Source organism: Rhagoletis pomonella, unplaced genomic scaffold, assembly GCF_013731165.1.
Source record: "Rhagoletis pomonella isolate Grant_MI unplaced genomic scaffold, Rhpom_1.0 Rhpom_scaffold_00004, whole genome shotgun sequence".
In the NCBI taxonomy this organism is placed as follows: Eukaryota; Metazoa; Arthropoda; class Insecta; order Diptera; family Tephritidae; genus Rhagoletis; species Rhagoletis pomonella.
Window position 1 is genome coordinate 44,757,502 of NW_023458558.1, and position 25,724 is coordinate 44,783,225.

Below are 25,724 nucleotides of genomic sequence, written 5' to 3' on the forward strand. Positions count from 1 at the left end.
AAAAAAAGAAAAGTATATGTTATAAGTACCCTTAAACGTCCAGTTCCTCTTATGCATTATCTTTACACCGGGAGTGGTGGCAAGAGCAAAGATGATATATTTTTATTAGTTGGCGCAGATGGTAAGTATCTGCAGCAAAATTACGAAAAGGCGGTAGAACGCAAGAGAGAAATGCAATCCAAGTCAAAAGGAGCGCAGGGTAGCGGCGGTCCGACAGCGAAAAACTTTGTAAGCGCTAAACAAGATCAAAACATGTGGATCGGGCTAATAGACTTTCTGAAGCGTAATAACAAAATGCCTGTTGTAGCGTTTACACTATCACGCAATCGTTGCGACATCAATTTGCAGGTATGTATTTTATTGCCGGTCTATTATGCCTTAATTGTTTCTAAATACGATTTCAGGCTCTACAATCAGTTGACTTAAACACAGCTCGCGAAAAAGGATCTGCGCAAAAATTTTTCCAACAATGTTTGCAAAAACTTAAACCGCCGGATCGCCAATTACCACAAGTGCTAACAATGAAAGATTCCCTCGAGCGAGGGATAGGTGTTCACCACAGTGGGATACTACCAATACTTAAGGAGATCGTGGAAATGCTTTTTCAATCTGGTTTAGTAAAGTTACTCTTCGCTACGGAAACATTTGCAATGGGTGTTAACATGCCAGCACGTACAGTTATTTTCGATTCACATCGAAAATATGATGGACTTGAAGTTCGAAATCTGAAACCAGGGGAATATATTCAAATGGCTGGGCGCGCAGGTCGCCGTGGTCACGACGATAACGGGACGGTAATATTGTTGTGTAAAGCACAGGTCCCGCCTTCGATGGAACTACGCTCAATGATTTTAGGTCAGCCGGAAAAATTACAATCGCAATTTATTTTGCGATATGCCGTAATTTTGACTTGCTTGCGCATTGAGAGTATCAAAGTTGAAGACATAATACAGTTCTCTTTTAAGGAGTTTAATCAAAAACTGCAAATACCAATGCAAACGAAACAACTACAAGTGGCACAAGACAAATTTTCACAACTGCCCGTTTTAGGTGAACACCTACAACCACTATGTCGCTTTTACGAACTAGCGCAGGACTACCTTACGGAAAGACAGCGTCTTATGGTATATTTAAGAAATTCTTTGTTCTTTTGCCTTAACTTGTTTTTCTTATTTATTTATTTATTCTTTTGTTATGTAGAAATATTTATTATCACAACCTAAAATAGCAAAAGAACTGAAAATAGGTCGCGTACTTGTAGTGACACAAGACAGACACTACAATAAGTTGGGTGTAATACTCTCTATAAAATCTACAACAGGGAAGGATACAATCTATAGATTATTACTATTGGAACATCAATTCAATACAAATGATCAAAAGGTATTATACTTTTAACAACTAACCGACTACATTAGCAATTAAAAAGCGATCAATTTGAAAAGGATACCCTTCAACGCGGTGAAATGTATTACAAAATAGTATCGCTGACGCCGCAGCACAAGTTCTTCCAGCCCGAGGGCATTGGGGGACATACCGTAATCGACGTAAAAGCCGCTGACATAGTAGAAGTTACAAAGAGTACCATCAAAATCGATGGCGAAGTGATAATACGTAATTGGGAGCAACGTCAAATCGAACGTTTCAAAGATTCGCCGCCAAGTGCAACAGTGGTAAAGGCCGTAAGTGAATTACAACAGCTCAACCAAAGCTATATAGACAAGCCGGAAACATTGAAGTTCATGAATCTGTCCAAAGAGGTTAACATAAGTGAGGAGAATGAGTTGGCTCAAATACGATACACGGAACATTTATGGAAACAATTACTCGCTGTATTGCCTCATACAAATATTGCTGGGTTTGAACAAGAATTCGCGATTGTTTATGAACGCAAAGTGTTGGAGCGCCGTATCGAAGAATTGAAATTTAAAAATTCGACTAAAAATCTCTCTCTTTATCCAGATTATTGCAATAAATTGGAAGTTTTGCGTTCACTTAAGTATATCGATGATTTAGATGAGGGTAAGTGTGTTTATAATATTATAAATATTTTTTGTTTCTAAAACAATTATATTTTTCGAAGTTACCCTAAAAGGCAAAGTTGCTTGTGAAATGGGACAAAATGAGCTCTTAATAACCGAACTAATACTGTGCAATATGTTCAATGACCTCGAACCGGCGGAAATTGCAGCATTGCTGTCGGGTTTAGTATTTCAAGGAAAAATCCAGGGAGAACCGGTGATTCCGGAAAAGCTAAAAAAAGTAAGTAATTCAATTGCATTATTTATGTATATTGTTATTGATTATCTATCTATATAGTGCGTGAAAGAATTCGAAGAAATCAATGACGCCATTTTAGCTGAAGAACTGCGACATCAAACAGTCATAGAATCAGATAATCGCCTCAATTTTGGATTACTAGAAGTTGTGTACGAATGGGCTCGTAATAAGGTATTATATGTATATAGCCTTTGCTTTTCCCGAACGAAGTTAAATAAAAATAATTTACAGATTAAAAAAAAAAACAACTTGATGAAATTCTTAATAAAAATTTTTTAGCCTTTTGCAGAAATAATGAAATTAACTGAAGTGCAAGAAGGTATAATAGTACGTTGCATACAGCAATTGGATGAGACTCTTCGCGATGTTAAAACTGCCGCCATACGTATTGGCAATCCAGCGTTACAGACCAAAATGGAGGATGCATCTACTGCCATTAAACGAGATATAGTCTTCACAGCAAGTTTGTACACAGCAATATAATTATATATTGATTTCGCAACGGTATAATGAAAACAAGTAATTTTTAACAAAAAAAAACAAAACCGACTTCAATTCTCATATAAAAATTTAAGATTGTCGTTAATTTCTTCATGATCGTTTGTTCGAATCTGAACCAAATTAGTATGGGACAGCCTGTGAGGTAACACCTTTCCTTTAAAAAATGAATTTAAGAAATCGGTACATAAAACAACCAAAACAAAAAAATATTCCCACGAATTGATAACCTTCTGCTTTTTGTGAAGTCCGTCAATAAAACTTTTATGACTAAACTTAAATTTCAAACGTTAGTTGGATTTAATTTTCAGGCAGCCGTATTTTACAAAATGCGTTTATTTCAAGCTGTACGAGACGCTCGCTTTTTAACATAATATTGTGCGACAACTAAATGACATCTTTAATGAGCATTATATTCATACTTATTTTATGAATAAAGGCCTGTTTACGTATACAATATACATACATAAGTCAACCTTTATTATGGTTCACAAACTAAACATTACTTGTAAAAATTATTTTATACAAAAAATGTTTACGAAATTATTGAATTGCATTTATCGTGACTCAGGTTTAAATTTAGGTGGAACAATCATGCCGTGCATGCGTTTTTGTTTTTTAGACTTTTTCGATTTACTGGCTCCCGACTGGAAATCATGCCAACTATTTACACGACTTTGGCGCGATTCTTCAAAATTTTTTTGCCATTCTGTGTCGGCTTTGCGTTTCTCTTCTTCTTCTATTTCGGCTTCTCGTTTACGTTTGCGTTCCTCTTGATCTCGCGTATCTAATTGTTGTCGACGGCGTTCCATGTCAGCAAATAGTTTCATTACCATTACATATACAGCATGTTTGTACTTTGCTGGATCATCTTCAGGGATACTTTCGAATCCTTTACTCTCTTTTCGCAACTTCTTTCGCTTTTCTGCAATCTGTAATCGAAAAGAAATCAAGAATAATTTCTAATAAATACGTTTACTAGCATTACGGCTTACCATGTGATCGGTCCTTTCTTTCGCCTCCTCGTACACGCCCAAGCACTTTTTGCGTGTTACATCATTTTCCAGTGTCTTCCATGCCCGGTTTATGATATCAAAAGCAGTCTGTGCGCGTTCTTTATCGTCCTGATTCTTATCTGGATGTACCAATATGGAGAGAGTGCGATAGCGTTTCTTTATTTCTTCAACAGTGGCCTCAGGCTCTATTTGTAGCACCTCGAATGGATTGAGATTGAAGTATGTGGAACCTGGACGAAGTAAACGATCAATTTGTTGAGAACAGGTTAGAACAGAATCGCGTTTTTCAATTTCTTTAACCTGCGAAAATGTCCAAAATGTGATTAATTTCAGTTGAATTCAGTAAAAAAGTATGTATGTGTAGAGCTATAAATGGATTGCGCCATCGATTTAGTTGGCCAACATATCATTACTTTTTACAAAAGAGTGGACACATCCTTCTGTCGGTGAATTATTATCAGTAATTAACTACATACCCACGCATTTATTGATACAATTTCTTTTTGGTAAATTCCAGTTACTTACCTCCGTATAGAAAGAATCAAAGGAGTTATCCTTCGATGTTGTGGGGCGTTCAGTAAAAGACATTTTCCAGCTTCAGTAATAAAACTGCTAAGGGATTATTCGCACATTAACTCTATGATTTTATTTTCTTTTTTTAAATAATATCGCAATAAACGATTCTCAAGAAAATTAGAAAACTTCACGATATCAATTTTTTATTTACCTACAAGTTCCGTCCGCACGCTAACGTCAAATTAACACAGATTGATCACAAAGCTATAATTTCGATACAGGCTGTATATTTTTTACATTTGGGGAACAGAAAATATTCGAATTAGGGCCTGTGCCAATCGGTAACTTTCTCTTCCGCGGTGAGACGGGGTGGAAATATTTGTTAACTGCCAAATTTGTATGGAAATCTGTTTAACCAAATATTATCACTTGATCAAACGATTTTGGTGGATAAGAGTTTCTGTCCAATGAAAAATGCAAAATAAATTTAAATGGACAATTAATTAGATAACAGCTTTCTTTCTTTGATATACCAACGCTAATTGTTTTCCCAGTAGTTGTCAAAATACGATAAACCATGGCAAGAGCAATGTTTTATCTTCAATGATGTATATCAAGCTATAAATACTGATGCCTGTGAAGGCATGGACTTAGAAAGCGCTGTTCAAGATATGGCAGCTTAGAGCAGCCTGATGTTCGTGGTTGTGACAACTCTGGCAGACTGTCATTTTCCTCCATCTTTGATTCTTTTTCATAACACAAGATCAATATGGTGCACAAAACAATCAAATTTCTTTCACGTGGAAACATTTTCGAGCTCACAGCGTTTGCACTGAAATCCAAATCTGGTCATAGGCAATTTGCTTCTAATATAGCAGCTAAAATGGAAAGCACACCAAAATTGCTAGCAGACTCGACAGCCATTGTATGGATGGATCTTGAGATGACAGGGCTGAATTCGATTACGGATAAAATAATCGAGGTTGCCTGTTTAATTACAGACAAAGACCTTAATATTTTAACAGAGGGTCTGAACTTTGCTATAAACTACCCCAAAGAAACTTTTGAACAAATGAACGAGTGGTGCACAAAGCAACATAATGAATCGGGTTTGATACAAAAATGTTTAAAATCGGATATTACACCTGACCATGCGGAGAGCTTAATCTTGGATTATCTGCAAAAACATGTCCCAAAGGGTAAATGCCCTTTAGCAGGGAGTTCTATATATATGGATCGACTGTTCTTAAGACAACAAATGCCTACAGTGGACGAATATCTGCATTACCGTATTATCGATGTTTCAAGCGTTAAGGAGCTATGTAGACGATGGAGGTTAGATGTTCTGCACTCTGCGCCAAAAAAGCTTTTACTACATAGAAGCTTAGATGACTTAAAAGAAAGTATTGAAGAACTTAAATATTACCGTGAAAACTTTTTTAAAACCACGTGATAAATAGCGTTGGGTGAACTGCAAATTCAATCATTATGAAGATACTTGTACAAACTCTTGTCTAATAAATCGAAATATTTATTGAGCAATGCCTTTTTAACAATTTTTATATTTTCATATTCCCTTTTATAAGTTTATGTATGTATTTGTTAAACCATTACGATAAGAATATTCTTAAATTAAGTGAGATTCTAATTTTGAATGAACCATTTACGTGAGTTTCTTCATGTAAATCATGTAACAGCATACCGCTTCCCCAAAGGGTGACAGTCCTTCCCCAATTATGAAGTCTAGATTTAATGTAGCCGTTAGGCTTGGTTACACGACTGACATTTTTGTAATGATTTCAAAGTAAATTTTTAAGTTGCGTCAAAATTTTTCTGATCAAAAATTTTTGAGAAATTTTGACAAAATTCTTTGAATTGCTCAAGGGATGTAATGAAAGCTATTTACATCCCTTGAGCAATTCAAAGAATTTTGTCAAAATTTCTCAAAAATTCTTGATTGAAAATCGACCGTTCCTTCGGACTGATCTCAAAATTTTGAGGAATTGATCCTTATTTCAATAGAATTTTTAGTAATGTCCTGCTAATGAATAAAATAAAAAACTTGCATTAAATTTATTTTATTTTTATTTTTTGATCTAACCTAATTTGAGCTATTGAAATGCGTCGATGCCAGCTCAGTAAACCGGTGTCAAACTGACCTGATCAAACACATATAAGATTCTGAAAATATTGAAGCCTACTAAACTTTTTGGGAAGCCGTATTTTCAATCATGTACATACTCAAGGCGAATTAATATAAGGTGATAGCAGGAGTACAAAAACAAAAATTTACATGTATTTTGTTTTTGCTTTGGCGGCATAAACTGTCAAAATCTGTAAGAGTGTGTGTAGAAATTCAAAAAAAAATTTTTCAATTTGATATCAGAAGCCGTGCGGCGAAACACATACACAAAATCAGCTGAGCTAGTAACACCACCTTATATAAATTCGCCTTGTACATACTCGTTCGAAATATGGGTTTAAAAACTTTACAGACAATAAAATATGTCAGCCGTGTAGACCCAGCTTTAAGCAACGTTCACCCAGAAAAAAAGTACATTTTACAGCTGATGGTGTTCAGGTCAAAAACAGTTGGCTACCCTGTTCTGACAACAATATTGCGGCTTTTGTGAAAATTGCAATTTTTATATTCAATAAAAATAAACTACTGAAATGGAGCATATGGACATTGATTCCGACGCCAACTTAAATTTTGGACCGTCATGCAGCCACCATCCAACATGCAGAGCGGCTACGTCCAACGCCAGCATTATGGCCGGACCAGGCACGGTACCATCAGTTACTGCCTCTCTTCATCCTTTGGTAATATTAAATATTTCCGAACATTGGACTCGCATAAGAGCACAAGCTGGTGAAACTTGTCAAGTGTTTGGGGCTTTAATAGGCAAACAAAAAGGACGTAACATCGAAGTGATGAATTCGTTTGAACTACGGGTGGACAGGGTGGGAGAAGATGTCATCATCAATCGAGAATACTATCAAACAAAGGAGCAGCAGTTCAAGCAAGTACGTAAAAATGTATATCTGTAGTCAGAAGTCTATTTATATTGTCCTTTTGTAGGTATTTAGCGATTTAGATTTTATTGGCTGGTACACCACTGACGAGGCTCCCACTCTTCTTGATATTCAAATCCAAAAACAAATGGCTGAAATTAATGAATGCCCTATTCTATTGCAATTAAATCCATTGTCCCGAAGCGTTGACCAACTTCCACTGAAGCTGTATGAATCTACAATTGAAGTAGTAGACGGAGAAGCTACAATGTTGTTTGTTCCACTCACATACACATTGGCCACCGAAGAAGCAGAAAGAATAGGCGTTGATCATGTAGCGCGTATGTCTACTAACGAAACTGGAGAGAAGTCTGTTGTTGCTGAACATTTAGTGGCACAAGATAGCGCTATAAAAATGTTAAATAAACGTATTCAAATAGTTTTAAAGTATATTAAAGATGTCGAAGATGGAAAATTGCCGGCTAACCAAGAAATATTGCGCGATGCGTACGCACTAAGTCATCGGCTGCCTGTAATGAAGGGTCCTGTTTTTCAGGAAGAGCTGTATACTCAATGCAACGACGTTACCCTTATCAGTTACTTAGGCGCGATGACCAAAGGTTGTAATGATATGAACCACTTTGTTAATAAATTTAATGTACTCTACGACCGTCAAGGTTCTGGCCGCCGTGCTCGTGGTTTATATTTTTAAATAGAAATAATAAATGACAGTCATAATACAACACATATATGTATGTATTTCAACGAATCTTACCACAAAGGTTGAAATATGCCAATAACCCAACAATATGGTACCAAAACATCATATCGATTCTGGTATCCGACGGATGCCATCCGCACGCATCTAATCCGGTTCGCACTGTCATACGAATCTAATTCTTCACGCTCGCTTTTCATAACAGTGCGAATCGTACTACTACTACTCCTCCGCTTTGTCGCGTGCTCATCGATCTCGCCACAAAAAGGGGAGTGACCTACAGTTTAACGCCGACTCTGAACGGCGACTGAATTTTAATGAGAAATTGCTTTTCATGGCAGAAAAACACTCGGGAGATGTGCCATTGCCCGCCGAGGGCCGTCCGCTCTTAGAAAGAATCATTTTGTTGTTTTTGATGTTAGCCGGATACTGGGCTCGAACCCAGGCCCTGCGGAATAATAGGGCACTGCTAACCCCTTCATTAACCTGCGCATAAAAAACCATTTGGAAGCAGTTTATTGTACCTATTACGGCATCCGACGGATGTCATTCGCTCGAATCTAATTCGATTCACACCCTCGAGGCAAGAGCGGATGGCATAAGTCGGATACCGGAATAGGCATGCGGATATTCAGAAACAGTGGCCCTTTGAAAAAGCCTACTGACGTTCTTTATGTTTTTAGCATATTTAGTGTTTTACACTTCTGGATATTTAAATAGATATTTCGTTTACCAAAGACGGTTACGAATTCCAGCAATGCATCGACAATTTTTATCATACACATTTTTAAAGTTACTTTGAAAAACAAGGATATGCATATGTACAAAAAAAATTCAGTTTTTAGTCCTGGAAAACCGTAAAAGTTTTTGCAGTAAAAATTTCGCTTTAGTAAGTAGTTATTTAAAAGAGTTTACGTAGGAAAAAATATTTTTATTCTCCTTTTATGAATTACAATACACTGAGAAGTTATAAAACTTTCTCGAAAGGTTGAACTGTGCTTATAACGAGTTTAGACTTACATACATCAATTAATTTCAACAAATGCACAACATTTTTTCACCATATAGTACGACATACATATGTATGTAGTTATAAAAACAACTAAGTGAAATACCATTTAACAGCAATCATTTCTTAGATTTAATTAAAATTAAGAGGATCTGCTTTTGATTGTTGATGCGTAAGAGCTGCTGTAGTAAGGAAAGTTTTTTATTCTTTGAAATCATGCAATCATAGTGGAATAACTTTTAGTGTACCCATATGCGATGTCAAAAATTGTCTATGTAACCTGGAGATGTTTTCAGTGATTGTAGTCCTCTAATTTTAATGTTGTGTATTGTTGCAAGAATTCCACTTCAAGTGGATGCATTTCTTTAGCTGGTATCACTAGTGAATGCAAGGGACCGCCGAGATCGGTTTGTGTCATTTCCCTCAATGTACTCACAGTTATTCTTTGGCTTTCATGACCAACACGCGCCAATCCGACGCATAGCGATAGTTCATTTAGAATAGTATTTCGTTCCAGTGCATCCTTTTTCTCAACAATCGACATCAATTGCTGCGCAGCTTCAGGTACCGTCATAAAACGAGGAGGCTGATATTCCTTCCGCCTACGCATGAGGGACTCTGGCGTTGGTTCTTTAACCTTGATGTCCAGCAAGCATAGCGTGTGCATATTATGCAGCCTATTTAATTTAATTTTGTCATAAAAACTATCTGGTTTCCATGTCTCATCCCAGTATGGTATCGACACAGTTTCTCCAAATTTATAAAGCTGTAGACCACAACACCCAATTGCATTCATAATGGACGCATTGTGAACCACCTTGTATGGTACTTTTTTCTCTTTGGCCCGAAGTATGAAATCAGTGTGTGTAGTGGCACCAAACGGATCTCCAACTACAAGTAATGCAACGTCTTCTTCGGCAGCACCAGACAAAATTTCATCTGCACCTTGTTCAACGAGATCGCGATCTGCTAACAGAAGTGGACGTCCATAAAAGGCTTCCTGTTGCAATAAAAAACATAAAATTTTATAAAAAATCAATACATGATTAGAACCCACATACCAGTTCCTCCTGTTGGCATCCAAGTATAGAAGTATACATTTCCAGGTACACACGCGCACAGCGCTTTACAATTTCAAGGCCCTTTACTGTAATGTCAGTCGGGTCGCCAAGTCCCAATCCAATCAAATAGAACATATTGTTTTCGTTCCCTCAATTCCCGCTCCAGCTGCTATTGTTACCCAATATTGTTCCAACAACTACCTGCTGCTGCTGTTTCTACTTGTCCTACAACCACCTCGATATAACCACAAACGCACTTGCACTTTTCCCGCGCTCACTAGTACAAACACTAAATATACTTGTATTTTATGCCTGACGGATTTTTCGCTATTCAGCCTTGCAAATGTTCTTGGAGTTACAATTTATACTCTTATGTGGATTCTGTGGACGCACGTGCTGATGTTACTAAAATGAGAATAAAAAAACCCAAACAATTACTCAACTACAGCGTTGCCACTAACAATTTTTCCCCTACCAATTTTTTTACCAAAACCGACCAAAATCGTTTACAACCTACCAAATAAATTTCAACTACAAAAAAAAACATTCTGAACGCATAAAATTCATTTTTTGTTTTAAGATTAAATGTTTTGAATAAAACTTTAAGAAAAGAGATAAAGTTGGTAAATCTTCTATTGAAACTACCTTAGCTGGTGTTATTATTTGTAAAAGTTTTGTATCTTATATCTCCGTCCAAGTCTCTAGCCATAACAATGGCTCCATCAGTGGCCAAACCAATTAGGTTTATTATTTTTAAATGCAGGATTGGCAAATGTTTAAAATTTACTATTGACAAATATTTATATGCAAAATCATGTTTGAAATATATGTTTTAATAATAAAGAACTTAGAAAACTTAATTCAACCATCCGACCAAAATCTTGCTTTGCCTACCAACATACCAAATGAAAAAGAAGCGACCAAATTTGGTCGGAAAAGAGAAATAGTGGCAACACTGCTCAACTATCAAAAAAACAATTTTGCTCACGGTACATCTGTCACTTTGACAGCGTTGCAAAATACATAAAGAGCGGTATTCACTCATCTAACAATTGTATTTTTTTTTTAACATGGAAAACTTCAAATTGGCAAGTTTAATTTATACCATATTCGGACCGACAACGAAAACATTTTGAAAACGAGTTTTGGGAGTGTGGACTGAAAGCTGTTCGCACCGGCTGTTAATGTTTTCGTTACCATTTCTTTCATCCTTTGTTTACAGTTTTGCTACGAAAAAACAAAATTAAAATCTTTGTCTTTCATTTATCTATCATTAGCAACCATATTCTTTTGTTCATATTTTAATTTGGCCAGCCAATTGACTATAAATCCCAGCTAGCCTATTAGAATTGATAAAATATGACTTCCACTTCGATAAATATATCTAAAATACTAGTGAAGACACCGATTGGAATGAGTGGAACGTGAGTTCAAGTAGTTTTCAGCGAAAACTGGGTTTCTTTTGATAGATTTTACCTTGACGAAAATACAAGTTTTAGGTCGAAAACCAATTGTAGCAACGAAAACATGTTTTCAATGTCGGTCCGAACATGGTATTAAGAGCTGCAGCATAGAATCGTCTTCTTTTCCTTTTTGTGTCACCAAAGGAGCATCGATTTCTTTTGTCCATTTTATTAGGTATTTAGTAGAGTATGAAATTTCATTATCGAGAGTACAAAGTATGCGTGATAGTCTAGCGCTCGCCGAGCTAACACTAGGCCCAGCCATCCAAGATTGTACCGCAGGAGGACAGAGGGGTTCCTAGTTGCTCCTTATCTGGGGATAACGTTTTATGGGTGCCTTCCAACGCCAGGTCATCAGCCCGCAGTTTCCCGCGATGTCAATGTGACCCGACACTTAACTAGCCTTATTAAGGGCCAGGTTTTCAGTGCCAGTTTAAACCTAAATTAATAGCCCAGTTATGCATACTATTCTTGGCTGGGGAAATCCGCGGATCGCTAGGCCTCTTTTTCTCGATTTGACAGCATCCACCCTTTCGCTGACGTCACATTATTATTTTTTCGCACTAGTGCTGAATATTAAATTGTCATATTGTACATATTTGCCGAAAAGTTATACCTAAAAGTAGATATACGTACCTAAACAGCAAACATGTATTTTTATGTGCATACATTTTTGGTAGTTGGTAGACTACATCTTCCTTTTGTATCATAACAAACAACAACAACAAGTTAGGACTTAGCATAAATCCTGCCAAAACCGCCGTCATTCCTTTTACTAGGAAAAGAGCCCTTCCGGTCATGAGGAACATAACCTTGGAGGGGGTCGCTGTTAGCGTCGCCAGCGAAGTGAAGTATCTGGGACTAACCTTAGACACCAAACTTCTATGGAAGAAACATGTGGACGCGATCACCTCCAGGGCCACGAAAGCGTTAATGGTGTGTAAGCGTCTGGCGGGAAAATCCTGGGGTTGTACGCCCAGGATCCTGAGATGGCTTTACATCATGATAGTACAGCCAATGATCACCTATGGGGCGGTAGCCTGCGTTTCAAGAACTACTCTAGCCACGGTGAGACAATCGCTCACCAAGCTACAACGACTGGCATGTGTCTGTATAACAGGAGCGATGCGCACATGTCCGACGACAGCGCTGGAAGTAATCCTTGAACTTGAGCCTCTTCATATAACCATAGAGCAGGCAGCCAAAAGAACTCTGCTTAACATTGCGAGAGAGGGATTTAGAAAAGGTAAAGTCATTTCCTCTAGGAGTATGGGGAAGCTAGGGTCCTCGCTCCCACTAGCCCTGCTACCTAGAGATGACATAGGAAAGACCATAGTCTTTGAGAAGAGATTCAAAAGAGAGCTCTGCAGTAAGGCGACCTGGAGTGTCTCCGCTTTCGAGGCATTACTTCAGGGTTGCACTCTGCACTGGTACACGGATGGCTCGAAGACCCCAGAAGGAATAGGTGCTGGAATTGTGGACCCAGGGCCAGGATTTCTGTTCCTATGGGGAAATATCCGAGCATCTTTCAAGCAGAAGTCTATGCTATCTGCCTATGTGCGGATACAATCATGGGTAGAGGGTATAGAAACGAGAGAATTATAATCCTTAGCGATAGCCAGGCAGCACTCAAGGCCCTCATATCCTATGAGGTCAAATCGTCGCTGGTCCTGGAGTGCATTGAGAAGCTTAACTCCCTGGGTAGACACAATAACATCGAGTTAGCGTGGGTACCTGGTCACAGGGGAGTAGAGGGTAACGAGGCGGCTGACTGCCTCGCGAGAGTGGCGGCAGCCACCATTCCAGTTGGCCCTGAGCCCTTCATAGGAGTGGGTCCCAACACTCTAAAGGAGGAGCTTAGGAGAGAGAGGATCACTATGAGGGATCTAAACTGAAAGATCGTCAGGAATGCGTCAGGCAAAGAGTTTACTGGGAGGCTATAACAGAAGGAGATTCCAAAGCTTAATTGACCGCCAAAAAGGGCAGCTTAGAATCATAACAGGTATCCTCACAGGACCCTGTAGGCTGAGAGGACATCTATATAAACTGGGGATATGGTCGAGTGACCTGTGTCGGTTCTGCGACACTACCAGCGAGACACCTCTTCACATCCTCACCGAATGTGATGCAGTCTGCAGAAGACGTGAGAGAAGTTTTGGCTCAATGTGGCCACAGCTTAGGCACATTATCTCCCTATCTCCTAAGGCACTGTTAAATTTTCTCAGGGAATTAGGTTTAGAGAATGTATTGTGAAGAGTGGAGGGCACAATAGACCAATAGGTCGCGGTGCAAACCTCGTTTCATTATCTATCTATCTATCATAACAATTTTTATACTTACATGAAACAATATTCTACTACGCTCCAAATGTACCAAAAATAATGTGCTTGTACCGAATGTAGGTTCAAATTTAAGAAGCTGAAGAGTAGGTACAATTCAACCTAGCTTTACATCATTATTTCGCACCACTTGTTCGTTTCTTCCTCTTCTTCTTCAAAATTATTCTTTACACTCTCTTTCTCAAAATAAAGTGACGTCACACCCAGTTGCTCTCAGTTCGATTGGCGCATTCTTGTATTCTATCATTCTAGGTTTAAACCAGCCAAATCGCGTGTTTAAACTTAGTTTAAACCACGGTCGTGCACTGAAAAACTGGCCCTATAAAGTTCTCCGACGCGATTGATAGGATTGTGAGCGCACCATCACACCCTTTATCAGCGAGTCTACTGCTTCCTTGATGGTAGCTATTTCAGCCTGAAAGATACTGCAGAAGTCGGGAAGCTTGAACATAGTTTTGGTGGAGAGTTTCCGATAGAAAAAACCTCCACCTGTTCAGGGCGAAGTCAAAGCCCTCCATAACTCCTATTTGCAGTTAGTTCTGTGACAATTCTGTCTGCAATATCCGCAGGCGCAGTGTTCAATATGACGTTACGCGCCAATGTAGGTGTGGTTCATAATGATCCACTAATTCCGGTTAGGGTGATCCTCATCGATCGCGTTGTTGTACAAGTGTAGCCTTCTGGAGTGAGTTTCACCAGGCAAGGGCTCCGTGAAACAAGATAGCCTTAAATCTGGTTTCATAGAGCTAATGAATTACTTTGGGCGAGAGACCTCATGTTGCCCTTTCCTTAATGTAAGGCTTCCACGACAGCATCCAATCCAGGATCAAGTCTAAGTATTCGATCCTGTAGATAATCCTTATCATGTTGGTTTCAAAAGCCAGATTATGAAAACTTGACTATTGCCTCTGGAGTGACATTGTTGAATGCCCCCTCGATATCGACACTTTACCAATGTGTGCAGGGGGTGTCCACCGACCTTATCGTTAAATAAGCATGTTGAGTTCTTGAAAGACAGTCACGAGGAATAACGTTTCTTATGTACAGGTCTACGAAGCCAGGCCAAAATCCCTAGGGGAAACATGAGAGCCTTTTTCGGCCTTCGAGATGAATGCAGCGCTGACTACTCTACAAGCTTTGGGGAGGTTAACGGTCCTCACGCATCGGTCCCCGGCGACTTGAAAGATCGAAGAAGTACATGACCCGAAGTACAAAATATTGCAAAGCAGTACATTTAATTGTACTGCGAAGTACGAAGTGCAAGAGCTAAAAAAGAAGTACTGTACTTCCGAAAGAAGTACGGTTGGTCACATTATATATGCTGAGTGTCGATAACAATCCCTACAAGAAATCTTACTGGCAAATGACCGGTCACCTGATGGTCTGTGCTGATGCAATAATGCTGCCATTTCCTCATCAGAAATTCGGGGGAATATGAAAAACCTGATCAGTTCTTTTGTGACTATGTGTTTGACTATGCGTCCCTTTCTCACATGGAGATTTTACCAGCAGTGCTAAAAGGTCTCTTTTCTACTTATTGTAATTCGTAAGGTTATTTTTACATATGTTTTTCTATGTATTGGTTATATTTTAGGTCGGTGTTATGCAGACAAACTTTTGTTTGCCAAATTAAATGGCGGCTGCTTAGTTTGCTCGGAGGTGGTTATGTCGAGTTTGGCACAGGGTTGCACGTTCATTATGGTTTTCATGGCTATTGCCAACACGAAATGAGAATTTCAGATGTACATAACGCGCAAAATTTAAAATTTTTGTATATGACAACACCGAATTTGCTGCAGTTTGACCAAACAAAATTAGTTTGCTGTGAGAGTCGCCAAACTCGCTCTCTCCGAGTTTGCTGCAACAACAATTGCACGCAGTTTGCCAAACAAAATTTCTGCATAACACCGACCTTAGTGTTTTAGTGAAGAGGTCAGAAAAAAGTTATTTTCTTGTAGGGATGTTTAACTGAGAATTGGGATTAACTAGATATGGTGCAAACGGCCCTAAGGGCCATTTTCTTAAAGCCTGGTTGACACTAGTCCATTGTTATCGACGTCTTCCCCCCTGCATAAATGCATCATAATGAATCAAAAACTAATTTTTGGATTTTCAGGGCCATTTACTCAAAGCCTTTTCGACACTAATCTCCGGTTAAACTTTTTTATGTGAGATAGAGCTTTTGCTGTTTTTGTGTCAGGGAATCTATGTATTTCTATGGTCAAAAGAACGAAAAACACACAAATTGCTTTTTAAAAAGCTTATTACGTGCTTATTTTTCGACAAAAAAATCAAAAAAAAAATTTTATTTTTAAACATCTTATTGAAGGTTCCGTTGGACATAAAAATTACCTTGCCTCGAAAACGAACTTCAAAAGTAATTTTTTTATTATTTCCTTGCTTTGGCCTGAAAACACCATGTAACAAACTTAAAAAAAAAATTAAAATTCGTTTTTCGATTCCTTCGACCATGGGCAATAGAATACAAGAACATACATATATTTACATTTTTTAAAAAGGTCATTGCAAGGAAAAAATTTTAATCCCCTCTGTTTTTGAAGGTCAGGGATTTTTTTTACCCAATGAGACTATTTTTATTTTTCTAAAATGATTTCTTTATTTTCTTTTTTTGAAGAACTGTTTTATTATGACAACCCCATAAATACACTAATAAATGAGGGTGTAGGATCGCTGTGGCTGAGTGGTTAGAGGTTCGTACTACTACTCCATAGGACCTGGCTTCGGTCCCTGGTCTGGGCAACATCCAAATAAGAAAACATTTTCTAACAGCAAACCTCAAGTGTTCTCTGCTTTGAGAAAGCTTCTCATAGAATCATTTCCAGTTCGGAGGCGGCGTAAAATTATATGCCCGTTAATTTGTCAATAACATCAGGACGCACACCAAAAATTGGAGGAGCTTGGCCAAACACGAAAAAGTGTAAGCGCCAAAATATTTTTATTATTTCTCAATTTTCCACATATGTATGTACATATCTATGCATTTATCTACGTACATAAGTACATGGGTATGTAGTATGTACATATTTATATATGTATGTACATACATATATGGTTTATGGTGGAAATAAACATCTTTTTTTTTCTAATTTTAGACAAACAACACAAATTTATTTTATTCCGCGTACAATGTCTGCATGCAAGATATTTGAAATACACACATACATACATATATATATATATATATTTATGTAATTAGATTTGATTGAGTGCTATGACTATGACTATGGGGCTGAACTGGTTAACATAACTGATATTGCTGTGTATGGTCAAGTAAGTACACTCCTACTTATATATAGGATCGTTATGTACAAGACCACAAATTTGTACTATTGCCTTACTTACCTGTTTAAGTTTATGTAACCGTAGTAAGTTTGTGTACGTACTCGTATTTATATGTATGTACATATATCTATTTAGTAGGGTGATTGACTCGGTTTTTCCAAATCGGTTTCTACCCTTTTTTTAAATCTATAGGTGTTTTTTTGGAAATCTCCATTTCTCGACCGGATTTTTGTATCGAACCAACTGGCTTTTTTTTCATTTCACACAAATCTTGACCTCCCAATTAAACTTTTAAGTTTTTCGAAGTTTTCTAGGTTTTTTCTTTCACTAAATAGTTTTGAAATTATGTCCTAATTTATTTAGCGACAAACAGTATATCATATTTGATTCCAATAAATGAATGTTGGCACTTAAACGTTTCCTACTTAACCACGAGCTTATCCTGAATTCGTGTTCTGCTTCCTGATGTTATGACACAAGTGGAGAGATCTACACCTTTACTCCACCTCCGCTTTTTTATGGCAGATGTATACTCGGAGGTTTGCCATTGTATGCCAAGGGGCGACCGCTATTTGAAAACAATTTTTTTTTTTGATGTTGCTGGGACGAGAAACTTAACCATGGACATCCCGAGTGGCAATAGGCACATCTAAGCACTCGGTTGCGGCGGAAAGAGCACTACTTAAATCCGAAAGAAGTTAAGAAGTTGAAATAAAACCAAACGTGAATTTTTAACTGATTTTTAGTCGTTTTACTTTTGATCTAAAATAAATTTGAACTTATTTTGCTTTGCCTTTTTCTTTACTGTTATAGTTTTATTGTAATTTGTGGTCGACTTCATACCAACATAAGCATTTTCTCTGTATGAAAACTATTTAAATTCAAAATCTTCTTAATTTCAAAAACGGGAACCGGGTTTTTTTCAAATTGCAACTTTTCGAATATATCAATATATCATATATATATTATACGGATTTCTTAATTTCAAAATCGGGAACTAGTTTTTTTCAAATTACAACTTTTCGAATAACTCGAAAACCGGTTTGGGGAAAAAAAGGAAAATAATCGAACACCCTAATATTTAGTATGGGCACACATAAACGGATTGTTTTATAATCCTAATATTGTAGTAGTAGTTTTTTCAAATTTTAAACTTATTCCGCTTTGGGGTACCAATGCGATCGTATAGTTGCTTTTCACAACTTTATTTTAACGGTATACCTGCAAAGAGCTAAACGCTCACAAAATTTAAGGTCGCAGATTTGTAGAAAAGTGAATCAAGTATTTTCATTAGTACTGCATATACGAGTGCATACACACATACATATATGTATATAAGATAATGAAACCAAAAAAGTATATCCTAAGTTTTTTAGTGTTATTCACTCAAAGCTGTACATCTCAGAGTGGTGATTTTAAATCGAGTACACGAACAACCACCGATTTAATTCTCAGTGATATTCGAAATGCTTTTAAAACCGTTACAAATAATACGAATCTTGTAAATCGTATGATACCACAAATGTACGAGCCGGTCATGAAACAATCAAAATTTGCCTTTATTTTCGAATTACCCGACGCTAATGTCAAAAACGGTTATTCAATGTGGATGATGCAACGTACTGATCTTGTGGATCCAGTTTTTCCCAATCTAACAATTGAGTACATGCGTGCGCAATTACATAAAAAACGTTCATCAGCGACAGTCCACAGCGATAATATTGATGAGAATATATCTAAAGACAGTGTATTGCCGCCTACAAATGCGTGGGGTTCGTTGGGATTGGATGGTTGGTCTGGCGCAATTGCACCAGTGAATGTTGCGTACCATGCAAATGATAAATATCCGGCCAGTGATATTCTTATGGATTTAGAGAATGAAACAGGATATGCAGGGAATATTGATGATGACGGAAATATTTATATTGCACGCGTTAATGATCCATTCGGTACCTCAGTAAAGTGGGAGCAAAGGTGAATTTTGGTTATGTGAAAGGTTCCACATGTCTGTAGTGGGCAATCATTGCTTTTCTATGAGTTATATTCAAAAATACTTAAAGATGTCGTTGAATTTTGGTTATGTGAAAGGTTCCACATGTCTGTAGTGGGCAATCATTGCTTTTCTATGAGTTATAATCAAAAAGACTTAAAGATGTCGTTTAACCTGCGGTATTACGCTAGTAAAATAGAGGTATGCAGATAAGGACATCATATAGGCGTTTGTTGCTTCATGGCTGTTGACGGAAGTTTATTTCAGAGATTTATGTACATACATAAATGGATGTTGCTATTTTTGTCGGTTTGTAGTCGACATGAGATAAAAAGACAGCTCCAACTAAAATTTCAAAGGAACTGTGGAGCTTAAGCTCACTTTATCAGTGCAGCGATTGAGTTAAGCTAAGTTTTCTTATTCCAGGTCCTCAATATCTTGAAAAAAATATGTAAAGGGTCATACATGTATCTAGTGGTTTCTTAAAAAAATTAACAAAAATCTTTTTTTTCAGTTGACTCGAAAGAGAAAACATTCGCATTGTTTGTGGTACGCGATTTCATTCATGTCGCTGCCTCGGCTGGCTTCCCAAAAAAGTCTTCTTCTCCTTATTTGACACTACAACCTTTTGTGGGTCTGTGCCGAGATCAAAAAGCTTATCCAATTGCCTCTCTCCAATGAGAATTTGCGCCAGTTGCTCATCCCGAGTGCAGACAGGTCCTCCTGTTTTTGGTCCTTCCATTTTGTTCGAGGGCGCCCTTGCTTCTGTTGTCCACCCGTTGGTGCGGATCTTTTCACCAGAGCGTCGTCATCCATTCGTAAAACATGTCCAAGACAGCGCAATCGCATAACTAATTGCATGTCGTTAAAAAGCTCTTACAGTTCGTAATTCCATCTTCTTTGGGAACGGCATGATGAAAGACTTATAGAGCGTAATTTCTGTTCATCGAGAGAGGTCTCTGCTTTTCAATTGCCTACCGAGCCCAAAGTAGCATCTGTTGGTAAGAGTCATTCTTCTCTTGATCTCCAGACTGACCTCATAGATGGTGTTTATGCTGGATCCTAGGTAGACAAAGTCCTTCACTACTTCAAAGGTATAGCTTCCAAGAGAGACGTGTGCCCGAAACGTTTGGACTTTTTATATGTTGCCAGGAGGTACTTTGTCTTATCTTCACTCCCCGCTACGGCAACCTCTTTAGCTTTTTTTTCTAAACTGAAAAATACTGTGGTAACGTGCCTTTGTTTCAGACCGACAATGTCGATAACGGCGTCAAATCGCAGTTCCAAGGTGGCCATTTGACATCGCCGAGACGGCTGATAACACGATTACCGAACTTGGTGCGACAAAAATCGATTGTGGCAAGTGATGTGTGGCAAGGCATGCCATTCTGCTGAGACCAAAGGGCGTACAGGTCCATTCATGTCTTGACCGGACACAAAATATCGTTTATCACGCTCACATTTGACCGAAATGGCGTCTCCAGGAGTATTTTCAAAGAAAAATGAGGATGCGTTGGCGTTTCGACGATCACGTGCGGGTTTTTCGGTACCAAGATGCGGCAGTTTTGGTTGTAAAAGATCCACCGAGATGAAAATGGGCTTCGTCTGAAAAGATAATTTTTCCAGCAAAACCGATGTCCAATTCGTTTGCATTATCTCCCAACATTTCCCAAGCGCAAAACTATTAATTTCGTTCCGCCGAGATATGATACTGATTTTCTGTCAAGCGGGAACAAGCTATCACTGACAAAATAACATACAAATAAAAAAACACTATACGGACCATCCGTTAAATACCAAAATTCTCAGAATTAAGGGAGAAATCGATTAAGCCATGTCTGTCCATCCGTCCGTCTGTCCGTGTACATGATAGGTCGAGCAAAAATGTAGATATTTTAACGTAAGTACGCCCACCTCCCATATAACGGTATTTTCGAAAAATGCAAAAACTGCGTTATTTCCGTAAATGCTCGATCCAAATTGTTGAAAGTTGGAATGTGATGTAGAATTGTTGGGCATAAAATAAAATAATTATGAAATTTATGGAAAATGGGCGTGGTACCGCCCACTTATTAAGAAATGCTTTATCTCAGTAACCGCTTCACCAAGTGTAAAACTAAGTGAAACTAAGAAAATTCTAGAAATTGGACAATAACTACGTCCACCACCCATATAACGGTAATTTACAGAAATACTACCGAAGCTTCACTCAAAATCGATGTTTGCAATAACATCTTAGCAGTAAATGAGATCATCACACATTTTTGGAAAATGGACGTGACACCGCCCATTTATGACTACACAAATCACACTAGAGCTTATAAACTGAATCCATCGCTCAGTGGCATTTTGTGTTCACAATTCACTGAAGCCTTCATTTTTCATTAAATTTCATACATTTTTTTAATGAAACCTAATAAAATTTGCAAGAGATCAGTTGTGCCCGATTTTTTAATTATTGTTTCTTTGTACTAAATTTTGTTAGTAAAACGTAATAATTTTGAAGAAAATCGGTTCTCCTGTTGCCCCAAAACGAAAAAAATTAAATTTTGGCACAATAAAGTGCGATTTGCAAGTGGCCAAGAGGTTGCGTTATTAATTCTTTTAGCTAACATTTCGGACACGTCTGCATACTACATTGTTATATTATTATTTTATATTATAAAAAATCAACTCGAACTCTTAGTTACTTGCAACTTGCATCTTATTACAGTAAAACTTAATTTTGTATCTATAAATCTGCATACCCAAAATGATAATTTTGAACCACTGTGCATCGTAGTCCAGTTTTTAGTAAAATCTACGAAAATGCTATCACTGAATTCCACCAGCTACGAACCTAGCGTATATTTTGGATGTTAAATAGTTGAATCAAAAGTTGGCTATGTTGTTGTAGTGGCTACAACAACCCCGCCCAGGACGGTTGGTATCTCAGTCGTTGTCGTCAAGTTCCACTAACGGCAGCCCCAGGAAGCGTGCAGCTTCTGTGGGGTTGGTCCACAAGGACAAGGTCATGCGAGAAGATGTTTCGAGTCATGTGGGGTCTCTCCGCACGCCGGACACTCATTTGGCACATCCTCATTCAATCTACTCAGGTAGGAGTTTAACCTACTGCAGTAGCCGGAGCGAAGTTGTGCTAGTGTCGTTCTTGTCTCCCGAGGCAGATGAAGCTCCGTCACGTCTGTGTCCGGGGGCGGTATGCCTAGAAGTTGGCTATATTCCAACTTCATTGGAAACAACTATGACCTCATTGCCGTTCACACCATGCGATCGTTGCTTTGACTTAAAGTTGCCTCATGTGAATACCGTTTTATTTAGGTCTTAAGGAAAACTTCATTTTGTAGAAAAATTGGACGTAGCAACTTCCACTCTAAGCTAGTGATTAGAGAAACAACAATCCTTTGACAGTACTATGGTATCTTCATAACTTATGGCTGTGATTAGATATAAGTTTAATTATTGCTTAGGAGCAAAATATTACGTGTTTTACATATATCGGTGCCGGTCAATTAAAGTAGCCTAACTAAAATTTCACTGTGGACCAAATTCAGGTTAGCAAAAGTTATGTCGATTCTGAGAGTGAGGGGTGAAAATAGAGGCTAAAGCTTAGTATCCAGCTCTTAAGAAAACGGTCAAGAAAAAATTGCCATTATTTCGCGTGTGTGTCCAAGGAATTTTGACATTTTTGATAACGCACAGCCTGTTGCCTCACTCTTTCCTCAAGAAATAATGGAACGGGCATATATTTCTGTTGCAAACCTGGGTTGCCTTGTGCTCTTTTTTCACAAAAAACTTTAGAAAACCGTAGTAGAAAGCGTACTAAATTTCTGAAGAACTGCGTACTGCCTTAAGGAAATTTGACTCAAGAAAATTTCTTAGCCATTTCTTGTACGTCATTTTATATGGAGTTTTTGCTTTTCTTAAGAGCTAGATACTAAGCTTAAGTTAGAAGACCCGTATCGCGGCGTTTGTTTATGTTAGTTCGAATTTTTTTTTAATCGACCTTCGAACTTTGCAGTCAAATGCCGATTTTCAGCATATTGTTTATATGGTTTTTTGGCTATAACTCGTCGACTGATTGATATTTTTTCAATCTGTTAAAGCCAAATTATTGCTAGAGACCTGTGCAACAATTGAAATTAAAAAAAAAATTGGGTTAGAAAATTTTTGGAGTGCTTATGAAGCAAAATGTTGGAATTTTTTTTTCACGCTTTTTGAACATATTTTCCACAAAACTAAGTCTTTTTTGCTTTCTGTTTGATCTATAATATGTTTCTCAGTTTCTTCAATAAATTTCATTTGAAAAGAAAACAATCATAATACAAAACTTGCGTTTTCCAGCTTAATATTAATTTACTTCTCATTTCTTATGTACCAATTTTTTCAGTGTTGGTTTGAAAAAGAAATTATAAAAATATGGAAAAAATATAATCTGGAAATGTTAGTTATGAAAAGTTTTAAGTAAAAAAATTTAATAAATCATATTAATGATTTAGCCAGTTGCCGTTTAGCAGGCGGCTGTGGATCAACAGCACTGCTCTCTCTAATATCTTGGTCATCGTCATCATCATCAGAAAGGTCGATCATTTCGTCCAACGGATATTCTGGAATTTCATCTTTGTCTTCCCCTTCTTCCTCTTTTTCCTCGTCTTCCTCTTCTTCAAAGGTGTTTTTATACCACCAACAAATTTCAGCGAGTATTGCATCTGGAGATTTCTTTCCTCTGTACCTGTTCGCTGAAATTTGTCTAATAATTTAGCCTCTATTTTCACCCCTCACTCTCAGAATCGACCTAACTTTTGCTAACCTGAAATTGTTCCACAGTGTTTTAATAAATCAGGAAATATTAGAAAATCGTTGGCGGCCAAAAACACAATTTTGTTACTTAAGCGCTTTTGTTGAAACGAATTCGGTCGGAAAGAAAATGAATTCCATTTAGGCTTTTTTACCAAAAATATTGAAACAAATTAGCTAAGCTTAACAAAAAACAAAATCCTTAGTGAAATTATAATTTTTTAATACATTGAAAACGCAAATAAATAATATTTACTTATCATATTATGATGTTTCAGTACTCAAATAACTTTAATTAAGTTCTTTTAATAAAATAATTTCTCATACAATGCTATCCATAACAATATTATTGAAAAGACATTTATCCATTCGAGTTAAGATATTTTTCAAAGTCTTATTACTTTGTCAGAGTTATGTATCTATTAAAACAAGGAAAAGACAGATCAAAGGGGTGTACTTTATAAACTAACACTATAATTAAAAACCCAGTTTTGACTTAGACTACTTTATAAAAAAAAACGGCACAGATACATGCAAACTAATGCAAGATAATTCACAAAGTCCCTAAATAACAATTTTTTTTATTTTACGGGAGAAGCAAAAAACATTATAAAAATAATATCAAAAATAGGTACGGCTTTTTAAAAAGTCGCATGTAACTCCGTTGCTTTTAATACTAACACTTTAAAATTTTTAGTGAAGGTGTATTTTAATGAGCCTTATCATGAGTTTCATTTTCCCCCGAGTCGGTTAACTTTTCACTCTTGGTTTGCAGGGTTTTACTATGAGCGGATGAAAAATTTTCGTGTGATTTTTTTTTCAGGCAGAATATATCCTTCCGAAATCCGTGAAAAAACGCAGTGTCGAAAAAAGTGTTGGTTAGAGAAAAATATTTCGATGCCAAAAGTTTACAAAATTTTCTTTATTTGTTTACCATGAGATAATAAACTTATTTTTTTTAACAGGAATTCCACCGATCGATCAAAACGCGATTTACTTACACTGTACTCTATGATCCAATGTTCAACGGGCTGTCAACCTCTTATTTACAAAGGTTATGGCTGTTATTGTGGCTTCTCGGGAGCAGGCATACCAACTGATGATGTCGATCGCTGCTGTAAGTTACACGACAAATGCTACGAATTTAGTAATTGCGTGGCGTATTTGGAGTATTTTGTTCCATATGTTTGGAAGTGCTATCGTCGAAAACCCCTATGTGCTATTGATCATGGTGAATTCGGTGGACCGGGCTCATGTGCCGCACGGCTATGTGAATGTGATATTCAATTATCTCGCTGTTTACGGCGATTCAGATGTCCCAGACGTAGAGCAGTGTGCTTTAGCTCGAGAGCCCGACGTTTACAAAACTTCTTACTAACATTTTAAGATATTTAGTAACAAAGTTTTTAGAATAACGAGGATTTGTATATATCGTACCTTTGCTGAAATAGTATCATAATTAAAAAACAAAACATTTTTTTTAGTTAAGTATACAGAAATATCCACCATCTCTTTTTCTATGTTGTATTGCATGGCTGCACTGAGTTACAATAACGCATTAGAGGGAGATGTATCTTCATTTCTACCATGGAAATCTATGTAAACTTTAAACTATAAGGTCACTTTTCTCGAGTTCTGGTTTATTTTTGGATAATGACGCTCTTGCAGCAAACGTACGACATGAATTTGCATAACCTATACATAATTACAGATTAAAACTAA

At 37.4% G+C, this 25,724-nt stretch overlaps 6 protein-coding genes across 7 annotated transcripts in view; 4 read left to right on the plus strand and 2 right to left on the minus strand.

Annotated features, from left to right (window-relative positions):
- The window catches only part of LOC118738236 (helicase SKI2W-like), a gene marked incomplete at its 5' end in the record, with an annotated part of 9,168 nt that extends 6,307 nt beyond the window's left edge, over positions 1–2,861 (plus strand). The window contains 7 exons of the mRNA XM_036469161.1: positions 1–348; positions 405–1,124; positions 1,201–1,383; positions 1,446–2,022; positions 2,084–2,262; positions 2,320–2,451; positions 2,560–2,861. The exon at positions 1–348 is cut by the window's left edge and continues 1 nt beyond it. Coding sequence (XP_036325054.1) covers positions 1–348; positions 405–1,124; positions 1,201–1,383; positions 1,446–2,022; positions 2,084–2,262; positions 2,320–2,451; positions 2,560–2,763 — 2,343 coding nt within the window. The remainder of the gene's footprint in view (positions 349–404; positions 1,125–1,200; positions 1,384–1,445; positions 2,023–2,083; positions 2,263–2,319; positions 2,452–2,559) is intronic.
- Positions 2,862–3,072: 211 nt separating this feature from the next.
- LOC118737612 (dnaJ homolog subfamily C member 8) lies at positions 3,073–4,613 on the minus strand. Of its 2 annotated transcripts, none has more exons than XM_036468232.1 (4): positions 4,522–4,613; positions 4,320–4,406; positions 3,774–4,094; positions 3,073–3,710 (listed from the first exon to the last, which is right to left on the minus strand). In XM_036468232.1, the coding sequence occupies exons 2-4, from the start codon at positions 4,380–4,382 to the stop codon at positions 3,336–3,338; spliced, it is 759 nt and encodes a 252-aa protein (XP_036324125.1). In that variant the 5' UTR covers positions 4,383–4,406; positions 4,522–4,613; the 3' UTR covers positions 3,073–3,335. The 2 variants fall into 2 exon arrangements, with proteins under 2 accessions (XP_036324125.1, XP_036324126.1); XM_036468233.1 differs by having other exon boundaries at positions 4,320–4,403; positions 4,522–4,540.
- Positions 4,614–5,042: 429 nt separating this feature from the next.
- LOC118737613 (probable oligoribonuclease) lies at positions 5,043–5,863 on the plus strand. The gene has a single exon (XM_036468234.1). It carries the CDS (start codon positions 5,080–5,082, stop codon positions 5,761–5,763), a length of 684 nt encoding a protein of 227 aa, XP_036324127.1. The 5' UTR covers positions 5,043–5,079; the 3' UTR covers positions 5,764–5,863.
- Positions 5,864–6,882: 1,019 nt separating this feature from the next.
- LOC118737614 (COP9 signalosome complex subunit 6) lies at positions 6,883–8,070 on the plus strand. Its single transcript, XM_036468235.1, has 2 exons — positions 6,883–7,337; positions 7,393–8,070. The coding sequence occupies exons 1-2, from the start codon at positions 6,984–6,986 to the stop codon at positions 8,035–8,037; spliced, it is 999 nt and encodes a 332-aa protein (XP_036324128.1). The 5' UTR covers positions 6,883–6,983; the 3' UTR covers positions 8,038–8,070.
- An 883-nt stretch (positions 8,071–8,953) lies between these two features.
- Positions 8,954–10,775, minus strand: LOC118737615 (diphthine methyl ester synthase). Its single transcript, XM_036468236.1, has 3 exons — positions 10,759–10,775; positions 10,114–10,518; positions 8,954–10,052 (listed from the first exon to the last, which is right to left on the minus strand). Exons 2-3 carry the CDS (start codon positions 10,246–10,248, stop codon positions 9,345–9,347), a joined length of 843 nt encoding a protein of 280 aa, XP_036324129.1. The 5' UTR covers positions 10,249–10,518; positions 10,759–10,775; the 3' UTR covers positions 8,954–9,344.
- A 1,790-nt stretch (positions 10,776–12,565) lies between these two features.
- LOC118738237 lies at positions 12,566–25,707 on the plus strand. Its single transcript, XM_036469163.1, has 3 exons — positions 12,566–12,687; positions 18,611–19,192; positions 24,968–25,707. The coding sequence occupies exons 1-3, from the start codon at positions 12,566–12,568 to the stop codon at positions 25,386–25,388; spliced, it is 1,125 nt and encodes a 374-aa protein (XP_036325056.1). The 3' UTR covers positions 25,389–25,707.
- Positions 25,708–25,724: the final 17 nt, after the last annotated feature.

Excerpts from the sequence above, each read along its gene's own strand:
- LOC118737612 (XM_036468232.1), bottom strand. The coding sequence starts at position 4,382 with ATGTCTTTTACTGAACGCCCCACAACATCGAAGGATAACTCCTTTGAT. Across the intron at positions 4,095-4,319 it reads TTGATTCTTTCTATACGGAG|GTTAAAGAAATTGAAAAACG; the intron begins GTAAGTAACTGG and ends ACATTTTCGCAG. Across the intron at positions 3,711-3,773 it reads AAGAAAGGACCGATCACATG|ATTGCAGAAAAGCGAAAGAA; the intron begins GTAAGCCGTAAT and ends TTTCGATTACAG.
- LOC118737614 (XM_036468235.1), top strand. The coding sequence starts at position 6,984 with ATGGAGCATATGGACATTGATTCCGACGCCAACTTAAATTTTGGACCG. Across the intron at positions 7,338-7,392 it reads AGGAGCAGCAGTTCAAGCAA|GTATTTAGCGATTTAGATTT; the intron begins GTACGTAAAAAT and ends GTCCTTTTGTAG.
- LOC118737615 (XM_036468236.1), bottom strand. The coding sequence starts at position 10,248 with ATGTTCTATTTGATTGGATTGGGACTTGGCGACCCGACTGACATTACA. Across the intron at positions 10,053-10,113 it reads GATGCCAACAGGAGGAACTG|GAAGCCTTTTATGGACGTCC; the intron begins GTATGTGGGTTC and ends TTATTGCAACAG.
- LOC118737613 (XM_036468234.1), top strand. The coding sequence starts at position 5,080 with ATGGTGCACAAAACAATCAAATTTCTTTCACGTGGAAACATTTTCGAG.
- LOC118738237 (XM_036469163.1), top strand. The coding sequence starts at position 12,566 with ATGGCTTTACATCATGATAGTACAGCCAATGATCACCTATGGGGCGGT. Across the intron at positions 12,688-18,610 it reads ACAACGACTGGCATGTGTCT|CTGTACATCTCAGAGTGGTG; the intron begins GTATAACAGGAG and ends ATTCACTCAAAG. Across the intron at positions 19,193-24,967 it reads TCAGTAAAGTGGGAGCAAAG|GAATTCCACCGATCGATCAA; the intron begins GTGAATTTTGGT and ends TTTTTTTAACAG.